General features: G+C 44.9%; 1 protein-coding gene across 1 annotated transcript; it reads left to right on the top strand.

Moving 5' to 3' along the window:
- The first annotated feature begins 309 nt into the window (after positions 1-309).
- LOC121185979 (potassium/sodium hyperpolarization-activated cyclic nucleotide-gated channel 1-like) lies at positions 310-15,017 on the top strand. Its single transcript, XM_041044543.1, has 9 exons — positions 310-1,007; positions 6,532-6,738; positions 7,072-7,285; positions 7,627-7,788; positions 8,795-9,013; positions 9,778-9,924; positions 10,022-10,262; positions 10,458-10,622; positions 11,038-15,017. The coding sequence occupies exons 1-9, from the start codon at positions 310-312 to the stop codon at positions 13,542-13,544; spliced, it is 4,560 nt and encodes a 1,519-aa protein (XP_040900477.1). The 3' UTR covers positions 13,545-15,017.
- Positions 15,018-15,863: the final 846 nt, after the last annotated feature.

Here is a 15,863-nt window from a genome sequence, read left to right as displayed (position 1 = left end):
CTGCTGGCGTCACACTGGCAGGGTGAAGGATTTAATGTCTGGATGGGGCTTTTTCCAAGGGCACCGAGGTAAGGATGGCCACATCGGCAGAGAGAAGGCGGAGGTGTGAGCTGTGTGCTCCAGGAGAATGACAAGAGACACAGATGACACTTCTCTTAAGCTTCTTCAATTTATCATTCAAATTGACATTGACACTCTTACCTATGTAATCTAGTCAGGTCGACTATACTGAACAGTAGTTGTCCCGAGGGGACAGGAGTTACAGGTTAGGCCTATATTCACCCCCCTCCTCCTCCTCCCTGAGTTGGGATGGATGGGGTGGCTGGAGGTGTTGGTACGCCCGGTAGCACCGGGGGGTCTGGGGGTGACAGCCTGCCTAGACGTAACGGAGGGGACTCGAAGCGGCGCAGTAAGGGCAGTCTGCCCTCTCCGGGCTACAGGCTGTCCCAGGCCTCTCTGGAAGGGGAGAAGGGCTCTTTCGGGGCAGATAGCACTTCCTCAGGTGGACGCGGCCGTCGTCTCTCCATCATGAGCTCCTCCACTAGGGACGGCCTTCCCTTCCGCACAGCGGGCACACCAACCACCCCGGTTCCCCTTCCGCTTCCACCGCCCTCCTCTTCTGCCACGGCGTATCCTCCGCCGCGTTCAGTGGGCTTTGCCGCGTCTCGCGCCGCCCTGGCCTCCACCTCCTCCACCGGGACTGGAGTCATGGTGGTGGCCACCGGCCCAGAGACCACCACCACCACGGCCTGCAACACCACCGCAGCAGGGACCCCTGAGATGGTGGGTCAGTCTGCACTGGGCGGGTTTGGCATTGGGCTGGACGGAGAGGACTACAGCAACTCCAACCAGAGCACCTTCATCCAGAGACAGTTTGGAGCCATGCTTCAGCCCGGGGTCAACAAGTTCAGCCTGCGCATGTTTGGATCCCACAAAGCTGTGGCGCTGGAGCAGGAAAGACTGAAATCAGCAGGGGCATGGATCATACACCCTTACAGTGATTTCAGGTACACAGCCACACACACACAACCTTTTCAACATGCTGCTATACTGATGTTGAATTGTAAAATAAATGCCACTTGTAGCACATAAAAGACACAAAATGTTCTTTTGGTTGAAATATGAATCAAAGCAAGCTGAAATTGTGCTCACTTTGGCGAGCACTTCTGAAGCCGAATGATAGACACTTAAGTAGATGGAGGAACAGGGAAGGAGAAACAGATCATACATTCAGCAGACTCTTCAGCTGCCAACAGGGGAAATGGGGAGAACAACTGGGAGAAGAGAGAGTCACGCAGGAGGCTAAATATATACTGCCAGGGACACAACAGTAGTGTATAGGAAGTGATGTGAGTGTAAGAGCAGAGGCGAAAGAGGGAGACAGAGTTTCTGGAGGAAACGGGGTCTATAGAATCAGAAGATGTATGAAAGGTTAAATAAAAAAAATGGGGAGTGGAGCGGATGAAAAGTCCTTGGGGGCACGATGAAAGCAGAAGGAGAGGTGTTTATGGAAAGGGCAGTGAGTAGGTGACGAGGGCTCCAGGATAGTCACGGCACACCAATAGCAGGTTCTCCATTCGTAACAGAACAAGAAAAAAAATGACTGATTGAAGCCTGTTGTTTTCACAGTTAGATGGAGATAAAGGCAAGGAGATGTAAATGAGGACAAATTTAGCCATGAGGCTTTTGGCTGACCAGGGTTCAGAGAGAGAGATGACTTCCATATCAATTAGGTAAAATGTTAAGCATGTTTTTCATGTGGACATTGGGTGAACCCAGCACAGCACTCCCTGCTGGTGACTTCGTGCCTGAAGTCAGATTTTTTAATGTATTTTTTTTGAGCTGAACAATTTGCACAACAATCAGTCACACCTGCGGAGAAAATGACTATTGAGGCTGTTAATTTTTGGTTTCCTTGAGTAAAAGTCTCCTGATTAGGAGCCTGGTTGTGAATTCTTATGGGAAAATATTTGGAACTGATTGGAATTAGATTAGCCAATTAACAGAAAATTAACTCTTTTGATAATCCAATAATCGTTTCAGTTATTTTTTTAAGCAAAAATGGCCAATATTTCCTTGTTCCCGCCTCTCCAATGTGAGTATTATCTCATTTTCCTCTGTTTTATGTAACTGTTGGCTGAATATTTATGGCTTTAGGTCTGGTGGTCAGACAAAACAAGACATTTGGAAACATCATCCTGAGCTTTGGGAAAACTGTGAAGGACATTTTTCTATTATATAGACAAAGCAACTCTTTGATTAATGGAGAGAGTAACCAGTACATTAATTGATAATGGAAGTAGTCAGTAGTTAGAGCAGTAGAAATGTTTCTCTAGGTTCATTTTTCTGAATGGAGGCAAGAATGGGAGGGCAGTTTTGTGAATGCCGGTTTGCCTCAAACGCACCACTCTTACACACACACATACTTTTAATAGGTGTTATTATTCACTGACTGACATGCAAGCCATCCACGGGCATGCTACTACTCAGCTGTTAAAGACTTTGCATAAATGCACTATTTGAATGTTCAGGTGGACAGCGGAGGGAGAGACAGCATTCATAATCTCCAGACAGACTGCAGCAACAATGGATGACTTGATCCCCAAGGCTCCTGGCCCACTTTTGTCTCATCAGCTACTCACACACATACTCACGCACCGACTGAGTCGTTTTGTATCATCTGTCAATCTGATGATCACCCATAAGTGCTGCTCATGAATCTGCTCATGGGTGATTCGGCGAACGATGCGGTTAGTGAGGATCGGGAGGAGGGATGGATGAAGGGGTGTGGACGGATGGATCTCAGTCCCCCTCCTGCACTTGTTGATATTCATGCCAGAAATTAAAGATGTTAATAGTCCTAATTATCCTGTAGGAGAATCACAACTGAATTCTGATCAATTATGCATGACGTCTTGAATTATGCAAGTTGAGCGTGCATTATGCATAATTCAGTCATCTAACTTTTCAGTTAAGTACCTGTAGTCTGAGGCGACATCTGAAGAGGAACTTTGTGAGGCCAGAGCGAGAGAGAAGGGGAGACAGATAAGGCCCTTCATGTGTTTTTGTCCTGGTGTTGACCTTGAACATAGCAGCCTCTGTGTGTGTGTGTGTGTGTATGTGCTGTAATATGTATTCTTGAGTGTGGTCTGTCTTTATTGAGTCTAGTGATAAGCTCTCATGCCCTTCACCTCATTAAGAAAAGATGTGTTGCTGCTGCTCCTATAAGAATACATAACGCGAAGCAGAGGAGGTGAAGAAAATTCATACTCTGGCACCAAGAGAGTCATGCAAAGCGAGAGGGAAATGAGAGGAGGGATGATCACGAGGGAGGGCAGACGGTTCGGCTGTCAACAGAGATGAGTCAAACAGGGTTGGTGGCATTACACATATAGTAACAGAGATTTATTATATAATAGTTGGTTGCTGTTGCGCTTGTTTGTCTGTATGTCTAGCAGGATGAGGGGTGGAAACTTGCTCAGAACTGACATCTGGCTAACTGCAAACTGGGAACCAATCACAGGCCACTCAGGAGACACTTGGCCTCAATTACAGTAGAGTTAGTGTTTGGGTTTGACAACAGCTGAGCAGGTAGATGCAGGTCAGTTCTCCTCCAGCACCTGTTCATGTTCAGAATGGAATACTGATGAGGCCTCTGAGAACAGCTTTGATTGCATTTGCAATTCCTATGTGTGTGTGTATAAGTGACGGTCTGTGTGTGTGGGTTCTTGAGTGCACACTACACACAGGTCCGCGTACATGTCTACCTGCATGAACCACACACAACACACAGCCCAGGGTTGCATCAGTCCACAGATGGGAGATCAGAAATCAGGATTTGTCAGGTCTTTAGCCCGACATGACAAACCTTCACATCTTTTTTAGTTTGCATCTGACGTCTTCTCTTGTCTGTTTGGTTGTTCTCGTGTTTGATGTTACACTGAGCTCAAATCAGCTGCCACATCTCAGTGAGAGCAGAAAAATCTAGTACAAGGAGGCCGATCAATGTGCAGTCACTAGCAAAATGTCATCTATTATGTTGCTCGGCAGACTAAAACACTTTTCCATGCACATTACTGAGGTTTGATTAACCCCAATTTAAACAGCTGCAAGTTGTCTGATAGACAGAGGGGGACATTTCAACACTGCTTTTCATTTTCTATGTGTGTGTGTGTTTATAGACAGATAATGTCCTATTTGGTGCTGCAAAATATGATTATTTGCATTATTCATTCAGCTATCAATTATTATCTTGATTAATTGGTTTGGTCCATTTGGCACTTTTCTTTTAAAAAAATGAATGATTACATGAATATCAAAAAATTCATTTTCTGTCAATCAACTAAGTGCTTTAGAGCTGCAACGATTACTCAATCACTTAGTTCAATCAGCGACATTTTGAGTCCAATTTTAAGAAATAATGTGTTTCAAATATATGTTTTCTGATTTCTTTAGTCCTCTATGATAACACACTGAAAGCTCTGAGTTTTTACTGTTGGACAAAAAAGAAGGGGAAAAAAAGACATTTGAAGACATCACCCTGGGCTTTAAAAAATGTGACCGTCATTTTTCATGATTTTCTGATATTTTGCAGTCAGAATGATCTAATCTAGTTGCAGCCCTAAATCTCTTATTCGACAAATCCTTTCAGCTCAAGTGCAATATACAATAGCAAAATCAAAGCCTATGCATCATAATAAAAACAAATATTTTTCCTCTCAAGGAGCTCTGTCAGGTCATGGCCTCCATCAGAACATAGAGTTAGACTGGAAAATATTGGATTTTGGATGATGTTTTATACACGGATAGCACAGACAGACATAAACAACCGGTGTAGTATGATGTGATTTACTGAATTGTTCCCTATAATCAGAGTTAACAAAGCGTGTCCTCAAGGTCAGGAATAAATCTCCATCACTGTCACAACAGTTACAGAATCGCTGCGTCTGTGTTGCTATAAACAATCCCTGTATTTATTGCCAGTGATTATGAAGTGATACATCTGTCAGTATGTAAGTGACAAAGTCAGGGTGTGTGTGTAGCAGAGTGATGACTCATACTTAATCTTCATCAGTCTAGTGGTAGCATCACACCATGAGGTTGTGTTACTAAATTAGCGCTCAATAGCAATCGACCACAGAGCTTGAGTGTACTTTCTTAGAGAGAGAGATTGTGTGTGTGTGTGTGTGTGTGTGTGTGTGTGTGTGTGTGTGTGTGTGTGTGTGTGTGTGTGTGTGTGTGTGTGTGTGTGTGTGTGTGTGTGTGTGTGTGTGTGTGTGTGTGTGTGTGTGGACAGAGAGAGAGTAAAGACAGAGCAGAGAGAAGAGAAGAAGCAAAGCACTGATATGAGTTAAGGTGATGGAGAAAGGGATTAGGCGGAGAGAGAGACAGAAAGATGACAGGAACTGTCTCCAGATGATTGGATCACTTCTTCTGTCACACTTTAATCATTTCCATCGTCCTGATCACGTGACTGATTCCCCTTATCCTTATGAGGAGGCTACGTCACAGAGTAGTGCCCTCCAGCATGAAATACAGATTGATGACGCCTCCCAAGGTTACTGATCATTTGTCTCCTTTTGTCCCTCTCTGACTGTCTCTCCTTTTTAAATTCAGTTCAGCTCTGTTCTGCTCTGCGTTGTTGTTAGAGAGATAAAGGATGTACTTTATGTTGCCGAAGCATTTGCAAAGGATGAAACTGACTTGAGGGAAACATTTTACAAGGAGGAATTTGCACTTCTCACTGTCCTGGATGAGCCTTAAGTTGTTATACTGTCCATCTGGTAACAAAGAGAAGACTATATGAAAGAAAATTTTAACATAGGAATATAGGCTATATAAGGAAATGTGATAAAAGGATTAACTGAAAGAAAAAAAAAGGTGCTGAAGGCAGGGGAGGAGACAGACTAGAAAGTTCAAAAACCAGTTTGTATACCGGAATATATCTGAATCCTCCTTTGAAGAGACACTCCACCAATTTATGACCAGTTCACTCCTCACTGAGACTACTACTCATCTGGTTAAAAGAGTGCTATAATGTCTTCTATGACTCTGGAGGAGAATTCCTTAAAAATAAACTGGTTGTGTCTTTAAAGTTGTTTTAAGCCTTTTTGCATTTTCTTTTTTTTTTTTTTAATAATTGACAGGGAGGTTCTAATGAAGAATGCTGTCTCCAGTTATTTCCATTATGGAAATTGTAGGATTGAAGGTTTTTTTTTTTCAATGAAAAAAATACGTCATTTTGCCACTGACACACCGACACACGCCAACCAACAGTGAGTCACTATGCACAATACCATGTCCGAAGCAGTTAAATCACTCGTCATTAATTATATTTTTTACACCTGCACTTTTCCCATTGTGACATGCCAACATGTCTTCAGTGCAAACAAGCATACTGTACAAAAGGAAGCATAAGAAATAAAAATAGAACAAAGTCTGAAGAAAACTGTATCTGAGACTTATGGTAAAGCTCTAAAGACATTCACACCAATGGAAAACAGCTGAAAATCTCTATCTTTCTCTTTCTAGATTCTATTGGGACCTGTTGATGTTACTCTTGATGATGGGGAACTTAATCATCCTGCCAGTGGGCATCACCTTCTTTAGAGACGAGAACACTCCCTCGTGGATCATCTTTAACGTGGTCTCTGACACTCTCTTCATGGTCGACTTGGTTCTCAACTTCAGGACTGGCATCGTCAAGGAAGACAGCACTGAGATATTGCTGGACCCGAGGTTGGTAGAAGCATTTGGGTGTGTCTTCAGTCTTATGTGTGGATGGCTGGGGCATTGTGCATGTTTGGTCTGGAATATCAATGCAACAGTTCTGTCGCAGTAAATTTAAATTTGCTCTTCAGGCCACCTGCTATGTTTGTGTTCACACAAATCCATGTATGAGATGTAAAAGGTTACGCACAGCCAGTGGCTGAGCTTTGTTCATGTTCCAGTTGCGTTCCTGCTGAATATTGATGAGGACGATTTTATGCCAGCCAAATGTTGAAATCACTTCCACAAAGCTGGATTACCTAATGAGGATTGTCTCCGGTCTTCCACCATGTTCTGTCTCAGGGCGATTCGCCAGAACTACCTGAAGAGCTGGTTCCTCGTAGACTTTGTGTCATCCATCCCGGTGGACTACATCTTCCTGATGGTGGACAGCCTGGACTCGGAGGTCTACAGGACGGCCAGGGCATTGCGCATCGTCCGCTTCACCAAAATCCTGAGCCTGCTTCGGCTGCTTCGCCTGTCCAGACTCATCCGCTACATCCACCAGTGGGAGGAGGTGAGAATCAGGGACCAGGGAACAGAGGCTGCAGAAAGAGAGCAGAGTCGAAGGAAAGAGATGTTTGTGTGAAAGAGGTAGTTCAAAACTCATTTAATTTTTAAGGTATGACTCATCTAAAGTTTTTTTCCTATGAAATAGTGTGGGGTTTTTTGTAGACTCATCAATTTTTTGAATATTGTGCTGAAGCTAGAAGAAAAGCTTTTTAAAAATGCACTTTGAGCAATTTTGAGATGAATTTCTAGAAAACATAAACCTCATCTGCCTTCTCCATCCACCCTTTTACTTGTTACCCATGCTTCACATTTATCTTCTTCTCTTTCCGTCTACTCCTCCTTTAGATCTTCCATATGACCTATGACCTTGCCAGTGCCATGGTTAGGATCGTAAACCTGATCGGCATGATGCTGCTGCTGTGCCACTGGGACGGCTGTCTCCAGTTCCTGGTCCCCATGCTACAGGACTTTCCTCCTGACTGCTGGGTTTCCAAGAACCTGATGGTGGTGAGTCTCTAAACACACATCTGCATGCATGCGACTGTTATTTTTAACATGCTTCAGTGAGTGATGTGCTGTGTAGAGAAAAAAAGGCATGACGTTCAATTTGAGTCACACAAAACACACAAAGCTCTATCTCTGCTTGTTTGAACAGTGTCCGCAATATTTATTTCAGAGGAAAGCAAACCATAGATTCTGAAAGACCTGGTTTTGGGTTATGTGTGTATGTGTGCAGAGTGAGGCTGTTTATCAGATTTGCCCTTGTTTGCTCCTTATCTGTGTTAATTGGCTCATGCAGCGACATGTCCAGTTGGAATAAGATTGACTATCATCATCAAAAAAAAAAAAAAAAAAGGATTCTCCAATTAAAAACCTCGACTGAGATCAGGTGGAGGTGTGAATGCACGCAAACAGTTGAAGGCCTAGGGACCTGAAGGAGATTTCGTCACGTGTGTGCAGGCATACGGATGTGGACGCCGATGAATCCACACAGATGTATGAATAGCTGACTCATGTCTCAGCGGTTGCCTGGGCGACTGTTGCTAAGCAGGCCGATGCTGGGATTTTCCCCAGAGAAAGTCCCCTCATCCGTTGAACCATTAACATCTTAGTATAATTGGACTCACACACAACCTAAAAAAAAAAAGGGCACATACACACACACACGCACACACTGACACAAACAGGGGCTGGTCTTTTCATTTGTAGTCTTTAGCACTTTTATTTAATAACGTATGATGGGCGCCCTTGTATTGTTTGTGTGGTTTTTATGTGTCCTGTAGCTGCTCTGTTTTGAAGCAGAGTAGCTTTTGACAGTTAAATTGCTCTGCTGTTACACTTTATGATCTCAGTTGTATTTTCTGAAGTGGTGTGGCTGAGTGCCTTTGAGAGGAAAAAGCTCCTGTAACCTACCTAAAATAAGAACAGTTCAATATTACAGCGCCTTGGTAATTAACGCTTGAATCTTCTTTTACTCCTTCTGTCACCCTCTCTGTCTGTCTCCCACTCACAGAATGACACATGGGGTGTGCAGTACTCCTATGCTCTGTTCAAAGCCATGAGCCACATGTTGTGTATTGGATATGGTGCCCAGGCTCCAGAGGGGATGACTGATGTGTGGCTCACCATGCTCAGCATGATCGTAGGCGCCACCTGCTATGCCATGTTCATCGGCCACGCCACCGCTCTCATCCAGTCGCTGGACTCCTCACGACGACAGTATCAGGAAAAGGTGAAGCATGACGCTCATCCATCTGTTACTTCATGGTGACATCTTCAGATTATGTGTTTTGTCTGACCAGCAGTCCAAAACCCAAAGATTCTCATTTTACGAGATAAAACCGATGATATTTCTGTCAGCCTTCTGATCATTTCATCTCAGTTTCTGACCAAAGTAACTGTACATTTCGCTGGCCAAGCATATGTTCTTTTGTGTGCTGTACATGTTTTAGGGTCGGGGGTGATACAGCAAAATATGGTTTTGATCCAATTCCAAGTAATAGGGCAAGAACCACAGATATTGACACTAATACAGATCATTTTTAAATTAAAAACAGCTAATTTACTATAATGTAGGGAAGAGCTGTGAATCATAATTTATCTCTTTAACAAATCATTAATTAACCTTTATCACCCCAAAACACATTTGCCAGAATCTAGATTTCTCTTTACGGTTCTCTTAATTACTTTATGATTTACATGTTAAAAAAATAAAGCTGTTTTAAATAGCAAATAAGAAAGACCTTTATTGTGTGAATTCTCTAAGCTAATGAGGTGATACCCATCTGCACACGACAGCAGCAGAAAGCTAACCCTAAGCCTAACCCGAACTTGATCTGATGTATTCATTTTTTTGTATTGATCCTATTAATTTTAGCACTGATGAGCAAAACAAGCCCAAGTATCAGTGGCATCATACTTTAGGTATCGATCTGCCCATACTTAGTGTGGTTGTATGCAGATCCCTGACCCGTGCATGTGTGTGTGTTATTGTAGTACAAGCAAGTGGAGCAGTACATGTCGTTCCACAAGCTTCCTGCAGATGTTCGGCAAAAGATCCACGAGTACTACGAACACCGCTTCCAGGGCAAAATGTTTGATGAGGAGAACATCCTGGGAGAACTCAGTGAGCCACTTAAAGAGGTAAAAAAAAATCACAAACACTCACACGTGTACCCATACAAATACTGTCTTCACCTCTTCAGCAAATTTCTCTGACTTCCCCTCCCTCTTCGTTTAGGAGATTGTCAGCTTTAACTGCCGTAGCCTGGTGGCTAACATGCCGCTGTTTGCCAATGCTGATCCCAACTTTGTGACCGCTGTGCTGACCAAGCTCCGCTTTGAAGTGTTTCAGCCCTCTGACTTCATCATCCGTGAGGGCACAGTTGGACGGAAGATGTACTTCATCCAACATGGACGGGTCAGTGTCCTGACCCGTGGCAACAAGGAAACCAAGCTGAGCGATGGGTCTTACTTTGGAGGTGAGGACATTTAGGCGTTTAGGTTAAACAAGAGTAGGAGGTTTGTGGTACCTGCCTGAGAGGTAGAAGGTGATGGTAGTTCTGTATATACACTGGGCTTAATTTATCTCCCAGACCTTCTTGCTGCCAGGTCTCTATCTGTGTTGTGCCCTTTCCCTTTTCTCCACCTCTCATTGTCTCTTCTCCCACATTCAGAGATCTGTTTGTTGACTCGTGGACGGAGGACAGCCAGCGTCCGGGCAGATACATACTGTCGGCTGTATTCTCTTAGTGTGGACAGTTTTAACGAGGTGCTGGAGGAACATCCGATGATGAGGCGTGCCTTCGAAACTGTCGCTGTTGACCGATTGGACCGAATTGGTAACGTGTGGATGGATTTCTCAGTGTTGCATACATTTCTCTCACCATCTTATCTCTGCAGTGACTTTCTGTTTCCCATTCAGCGTTTTAATTCTGCAATGACCTTGCAATTATCCATCCAATTCTGCTAAATTTCCAAGAAGCTTTGTCAGGCATGTCCTCAACTGAAAGGTTAAAATGCATCTTTGAAATCAAGCTGAGAGAAATAAAAGCTGAAATAATAAAGGATGAGCTGAGAGTGTTCTCAGTGAGGAACAGAAAAACCTTGAGGCTAAAACTCCAGCTGTGCTGTGTATTCAGCAGACCACTCTGTTTACTTCTACAAAGTAAACTTTTCACTCTTTCACACCTTCCATTTCAATAACTTATTTTCACTCTTAAAATCTGAGAATGTCTCCATTTATCTCCACTACAGGCAGGAAGAACTCCATGCTGCTGCGGAAGTCATCCCAGGGTGGTTCACTTGGGGGCAGTATGGGTCGTGGTGGAGGCCGGGGTGGAGGGGGTCCGGGAGCAGGGGGAGGCCTTGCGGCAGGCGGTCTGGGTTCCTGTGACAGCATGCTGGTGCAGCAGATTGTTAAACATGACAGCATGCCGGCCATGCAGGATGCCATTGCTGCAGCTGCTGCAGGAAGAAGTGGAGTTATGGGAGGAAGTGGCACAGTGTCTCCTCGTCCACGCCCAGTTATCTGGGCGCCACTGGTCCACGCTCCCCTGCAGACTGCAGCTGCCACCAGTAATGTAGCCATTGCCCTCATGCACCAACAGCAGCAACAGCAGCAGCAGCTCCAGCAGTTGCAGCAACAACATGCACTTGGAGGTGCTTTCTTCCTGCCCTCCCCTCTTGTCTCCCCCTCTCCCTCCTCTTCTTTCCCTCTGTCACCCCCTCGTGCTCCTGTTTTACAGCCCCTCCGCCCCTCTGTGAGCTCCCTCATCGGAATGATGACGATGGGAGGGATGAGTGGTCTGTCCCCAAGAGGATTTCCTGCCTCCCCCTCAACCATGGGCCCTCTTGGTGGGGTAACATCTCCACCTATTGCTAAAACACCACCTACTCCAGCCTCTTCTGTCCCAACTTCTGTCCAACAAGGACGGACTCTTCATTACAGCCTCCGCCTCCAGGCTGATCATCCTTCAGTAATTGCTGGATCACTTGGAACGCCAACAGGAGGAGGGTCGCCAACTCCACCCCTCCACAAGGTACCAACCACCAATGCCACAGCTGCTTCTGGTGCCCCAGCAGATGGCAACACTTCTGTTACAGGTCAGCAGGGAGCAAAAGAAGCTCTGTTGCGTCATGGAGGAAACAGCTCTCAGGGTCTGCCAGCACTGGGCAGACTCACCCAGGAGGCCAGGCTGCTGTCGGCCTCACAGCCCACTCTGCCTCACCGCTCCTGGGCTGGAGTGCAGCCACACCCACCTCTCCACCGGAAGGCCTCTGGTGGAAATTTGTTGGCGGCTCCTTTCCTGGCAGGGCAGTTAGCCAGAGGAGGCAGTGCAGGCATTCTGACCTCTAATGTGCCAGTACAGCTGGCAACAAATGTACCGTTTAATACACAAACAAAAGCACAGGCTACAGTTCCCATTCAGCCCACTATAGCACAGGCTATATCTGCAAACACAGCCACATACACACAATGTGCACCTCACACTGCCGCTGTACCCACACCCACAGCTGCACACCTGCCTTCTGCAGCTTCTCTGCCACCGTCCTCCCCCCCAAAGCAAACTCCGCTCTCCTCTGCTACCCCTTCAACTGCACCCACCCCCTCATCTCCTAGCCCCATCCTCTCCCAAACACCTCGCCTGAAACCAATCCCAATGACCCCCTCTCGCTCCTCTTCTCCCCCTCCCTGCTCCACTCCATCCACCCCAGCAGGAACAAACCCATTGTCACTCCCTTCGACTCCTCGTCCCAAACCGATTCCTACACCATCCCCTTCTTCTCCTTCTCCCTCCTCCACACCACCTCCATCCTCTGTTTCCACCCCTGCTCCACTACCTCAAACCTATGGACCCAGATCATCTCTTACTTCCTCTCCTCCTCCCTCCTCCTTGGTCACCTCTTCCCCACCGCATCCCCAGAGCCCCAGAGCCAAGGCATCTAACACTCCCCCTTCTTCTTCTCCATTGTCTGGCCTCAGTCCTGTTCCAACCCCAATCCCTTCTCCGATTCCAACTCCCACGCAGACTACCCGCACCCGCACCTCTACCCCCTCCCAAAGTCCTATGCAAACCTGCACACCTGTTACTCCTACCCAGACCTTTACCCCTACACCCTCCTCCTCTCCAATCCCTGTTACATCTGTACCCCCCCTGAGTAAATCCCAGAGTCCAACAATTTGTCTCCAGCCCTCTGTCTCCAGCCCAGCCAGGGGTCCCACCTCAAGCCAAATCCCAAAACAGGCCTCACCTCTAACCCCAACCCAAACTTCAGCTCCTGCCTCAACACCCATTAGCACTTGTTCCCCTACTAAAGTAACATTCTCAGTTCATCCTGTAAAGCAAACCCCTCCTGTCCTTACTCCAAGCTCCATTTCAGGCTCCTGTCGCTCCACCAAATCAACCCTATCAACAACCTCATCCACAACAACTTTATGCCCAAGCCCCACCTCCTCTAAACCCTCCTCTCTTACAACCACCTCCTCTACTACCATCGCTCCAAGTCTCCCACCTGCTTCTTCTCAACCCCCAAAACAAATGCCAACCACCTTAGTTGCCCCTACCCACTCGTCAGAACTCAACACACCCTCTATCCCTGCCCAGACCTCTCAGGCATCTACCACTACACCCACCCAGCCAGCACATGCAGCCACCCCTGCCAGCACCACCTCCCCTAAAGGTGGGAAAAAGGACCCTCAGCTAGAACTCGCCAGAAAAGACTCAGAGGGACTAAGACACAAACTGCCTGCCAACATGTAAGAAAGAAGAGGAAGAAAACCTCTAAGGATGTTGGACTTTGTGTTGTGGCCAGTGCTGATTAGGAGAGCCATGGATATACACAGTTGTGTCAGAGTTGGCACCAGACATCCAATGATCTCATGTGGACAGGTACATCTTGTTTGCATTCACTTTAGGATGTGATTGTCTTAGAACATCAGTTGTTCGCGTGACACTCAACCAGGTCATCTAGGGAGAAGAAAGACTTTATGGGTGTGTTGAGTGGTGCAGGCTGAGGTAGAGTAAAAAAAAACATACAAATGTATACATACATATCTGTGTTAGTGATTGTTGGAGCAAGCAGGGGAGCTGAAGTGGAAATATGCTGCAGGAACTCAGTAAAACAGGATGTAAGCAATAGCTGAGAGTCAGAAAAAATAATTGTAGTATATGTTAAAAGTCAATGAAAACAGCAATACATGTAAAACATTTAAGACTCTCATAATGTAACAGGAAATTATCATGACAATAATAATAAATGTGAGAAAATAATAATCTTTCTGCTGTGGGGAAGAAGGCCTATTGTAATGTCAAAATGCAGGCAATAGAGCAGACACTTCCTGATTTCCAGCTCCACCTCCCTCTTGTCTCCCATTCTTCACCAAAGTGTAATATTTTCTCATCAGAATAATAATAATTATAAGGATATAGCGTTTAAAAATCACTGTAAAGTTGATGCTCATATGAATTTTAATAATTAGGAGCAGTCCACTGGTAGTTTTGTTGTCCCAGGTGTGTGGTGTTTAGTTTTTGAACAAGACAAAACTTTAACTTAACCCTATGTGTTCACTCTGGCAACTTCTGTAAATTGTGTTTTTTTTGTGTGTGTGTGTGAGTGTGTGTGTGTGTGACACACAATACTGCTCTGCTGTGCACTGTGGCTCGCTTGATTTTGTTCCACCCGGCTCCCTGTACTGTAAATACGTGCCTCTCTGTGGGTCTGTTGTATGCTTCCTCACTCCTCGGCCTCTTTGTCTTTCATCTCTCACCTGTCTCACTGCCTTTCATCTGATTTCACAGCTCTGGTCGCTCTAACTGTTTCTTTGACACTCACAGAATCTATCCCTTTCTCTCGGTTTACCCGACACTTTGCTCTCTACTGCCATCAGCCTCATGTTCAATTGGCGGCCTCCTCCTTCTGTCGCCCTACGACACTGTTTCAGTGCCATTTCCAGTGATGTTCGATGTTTTGTGTGGGTAGCAACAAGGCATTTCTGTCTTAACCCCTGATACCATGTTGCCTAGACTATATATTTAAGGACCAAATGTTTTATTTTTATTTATCACAGCTTTAGCTTTTGAACAGAAAAAAAAACCAGCTAAAAACAGCTAAAAACGCTGATTGATCTTGAGTGTGGCATTGAAGGTGATGATTGAGATCACGATGATGATGATATTCTTAACAACGAAGGCGGTGATGTTGATGGAGATGGTGTATATCTGGATGTAAGAATAAAGCGGATTTAGATATCATCTTGTTGAGTGTGATGAAGCATAAGCTCATTTGTGTAACTGCTTGTGTGTTTCATGTCCTGTGAAACCTCTATTTAAATTAATCTAAAAATATTGTTATTGGCCTGTACAGTGCCCACCATGTAAACTCCCTCCAGACTGTAAAACCCCTCAAATTGAAATGAAAAAAAAAACAAAAAAAACAGAGGATGTAACCCCAGTGTCCTCAGTTGTAGCTGCTTCTGGCTGTGAGCACTAGAGACTAAATCTAATCAGCCTTCATTGTACTGGAGTGGAAGCAGAAGTCTTAGAGAAGGGTCCTCAAAACCTGGACAAATAAAACCAAAACTATCTTCACAGCTGGATCCCTCCATGCAGCAGTGGAACAACTATTTAAATCCACAGCTTACGGAACTACTACTGTTACACATAAATATTTTTTTTTAACTTTTCTTTAATATTTGCAGGTTTTTTAGTGAAATATTTGATAATTTTACTTCTTTGCACCTTGACCAATTTTTTTTAAAACTATCTGAGAAGGTTAGAGGAGAAATGTTTGGTGGCACTGATCTGAAATGTGAAAAGCGGCCACAACCAGGTACTCCACTGTAGCCTAACCTTTGAAAATGCACTGTATTTCATAAGCTTTCATGTGTTTTTAATGTAAAATCTAAAGGGAACTAGTAACTTTAAATCAGATAAACATAGTGGAGTAAAAAAAGGAATTGTAATTACTTGACAATTTTTTATTTCACATTTTTGTGTCTGTCATTTGAGTGAACTGATCCTTTAATTTGGATATTTTCATTTTACTCAGGGTGGATTACCAGGATGGATTATCAGAACACC

This window comes from Toxotes jaculatrix, chromosome 8 (assembly GCF_017976425.1).
Source record: "Toxotes jaculatrix isolate fToxJac2 chromosome 8, fToxJac2.pri, whole genome shotgun sequence".
Taxonomy (NCBI): domain Eukaryota; kingdom Metazoa; phylum Chordata; class Actinopteri; family Toxotidae; genus Toxotes; species Toxotes jaculatrix.
The sequence above is the reverse complement of the archived record's forward strand: the minus strand, read 5'-3'. Positions and strand labels throughout refer to the sequence as shown.

What these genes read in the sequence shown, in the direction of transcription:
- LOC121185979 (XM_041044543.1), top strand. Translation starts at nt 310, where the DNA reads ATGGATGGGGTGGCTGGAGGTGTTGGTACGCCCGGTAGCACCGGGGGG. An exon ending in TTTCCAAGAACCTGATGGTG is followed by an intron (nt 7,789 to 8,794) that starts GTGAGTCTCTAA and finishes TCCCACTCACAG; the next exon opens with AATGACACATGGGGTGTGCA. An exon ending in TCAGTGAGCCACTTAAAGAG is followed by an intron (nt 9,925 to 10,021) that starts GTAAAAAAAAAT and finishes CTCTTCGTTTAG; the next exon opens with GAGATTGTCAGCTTTAACTG.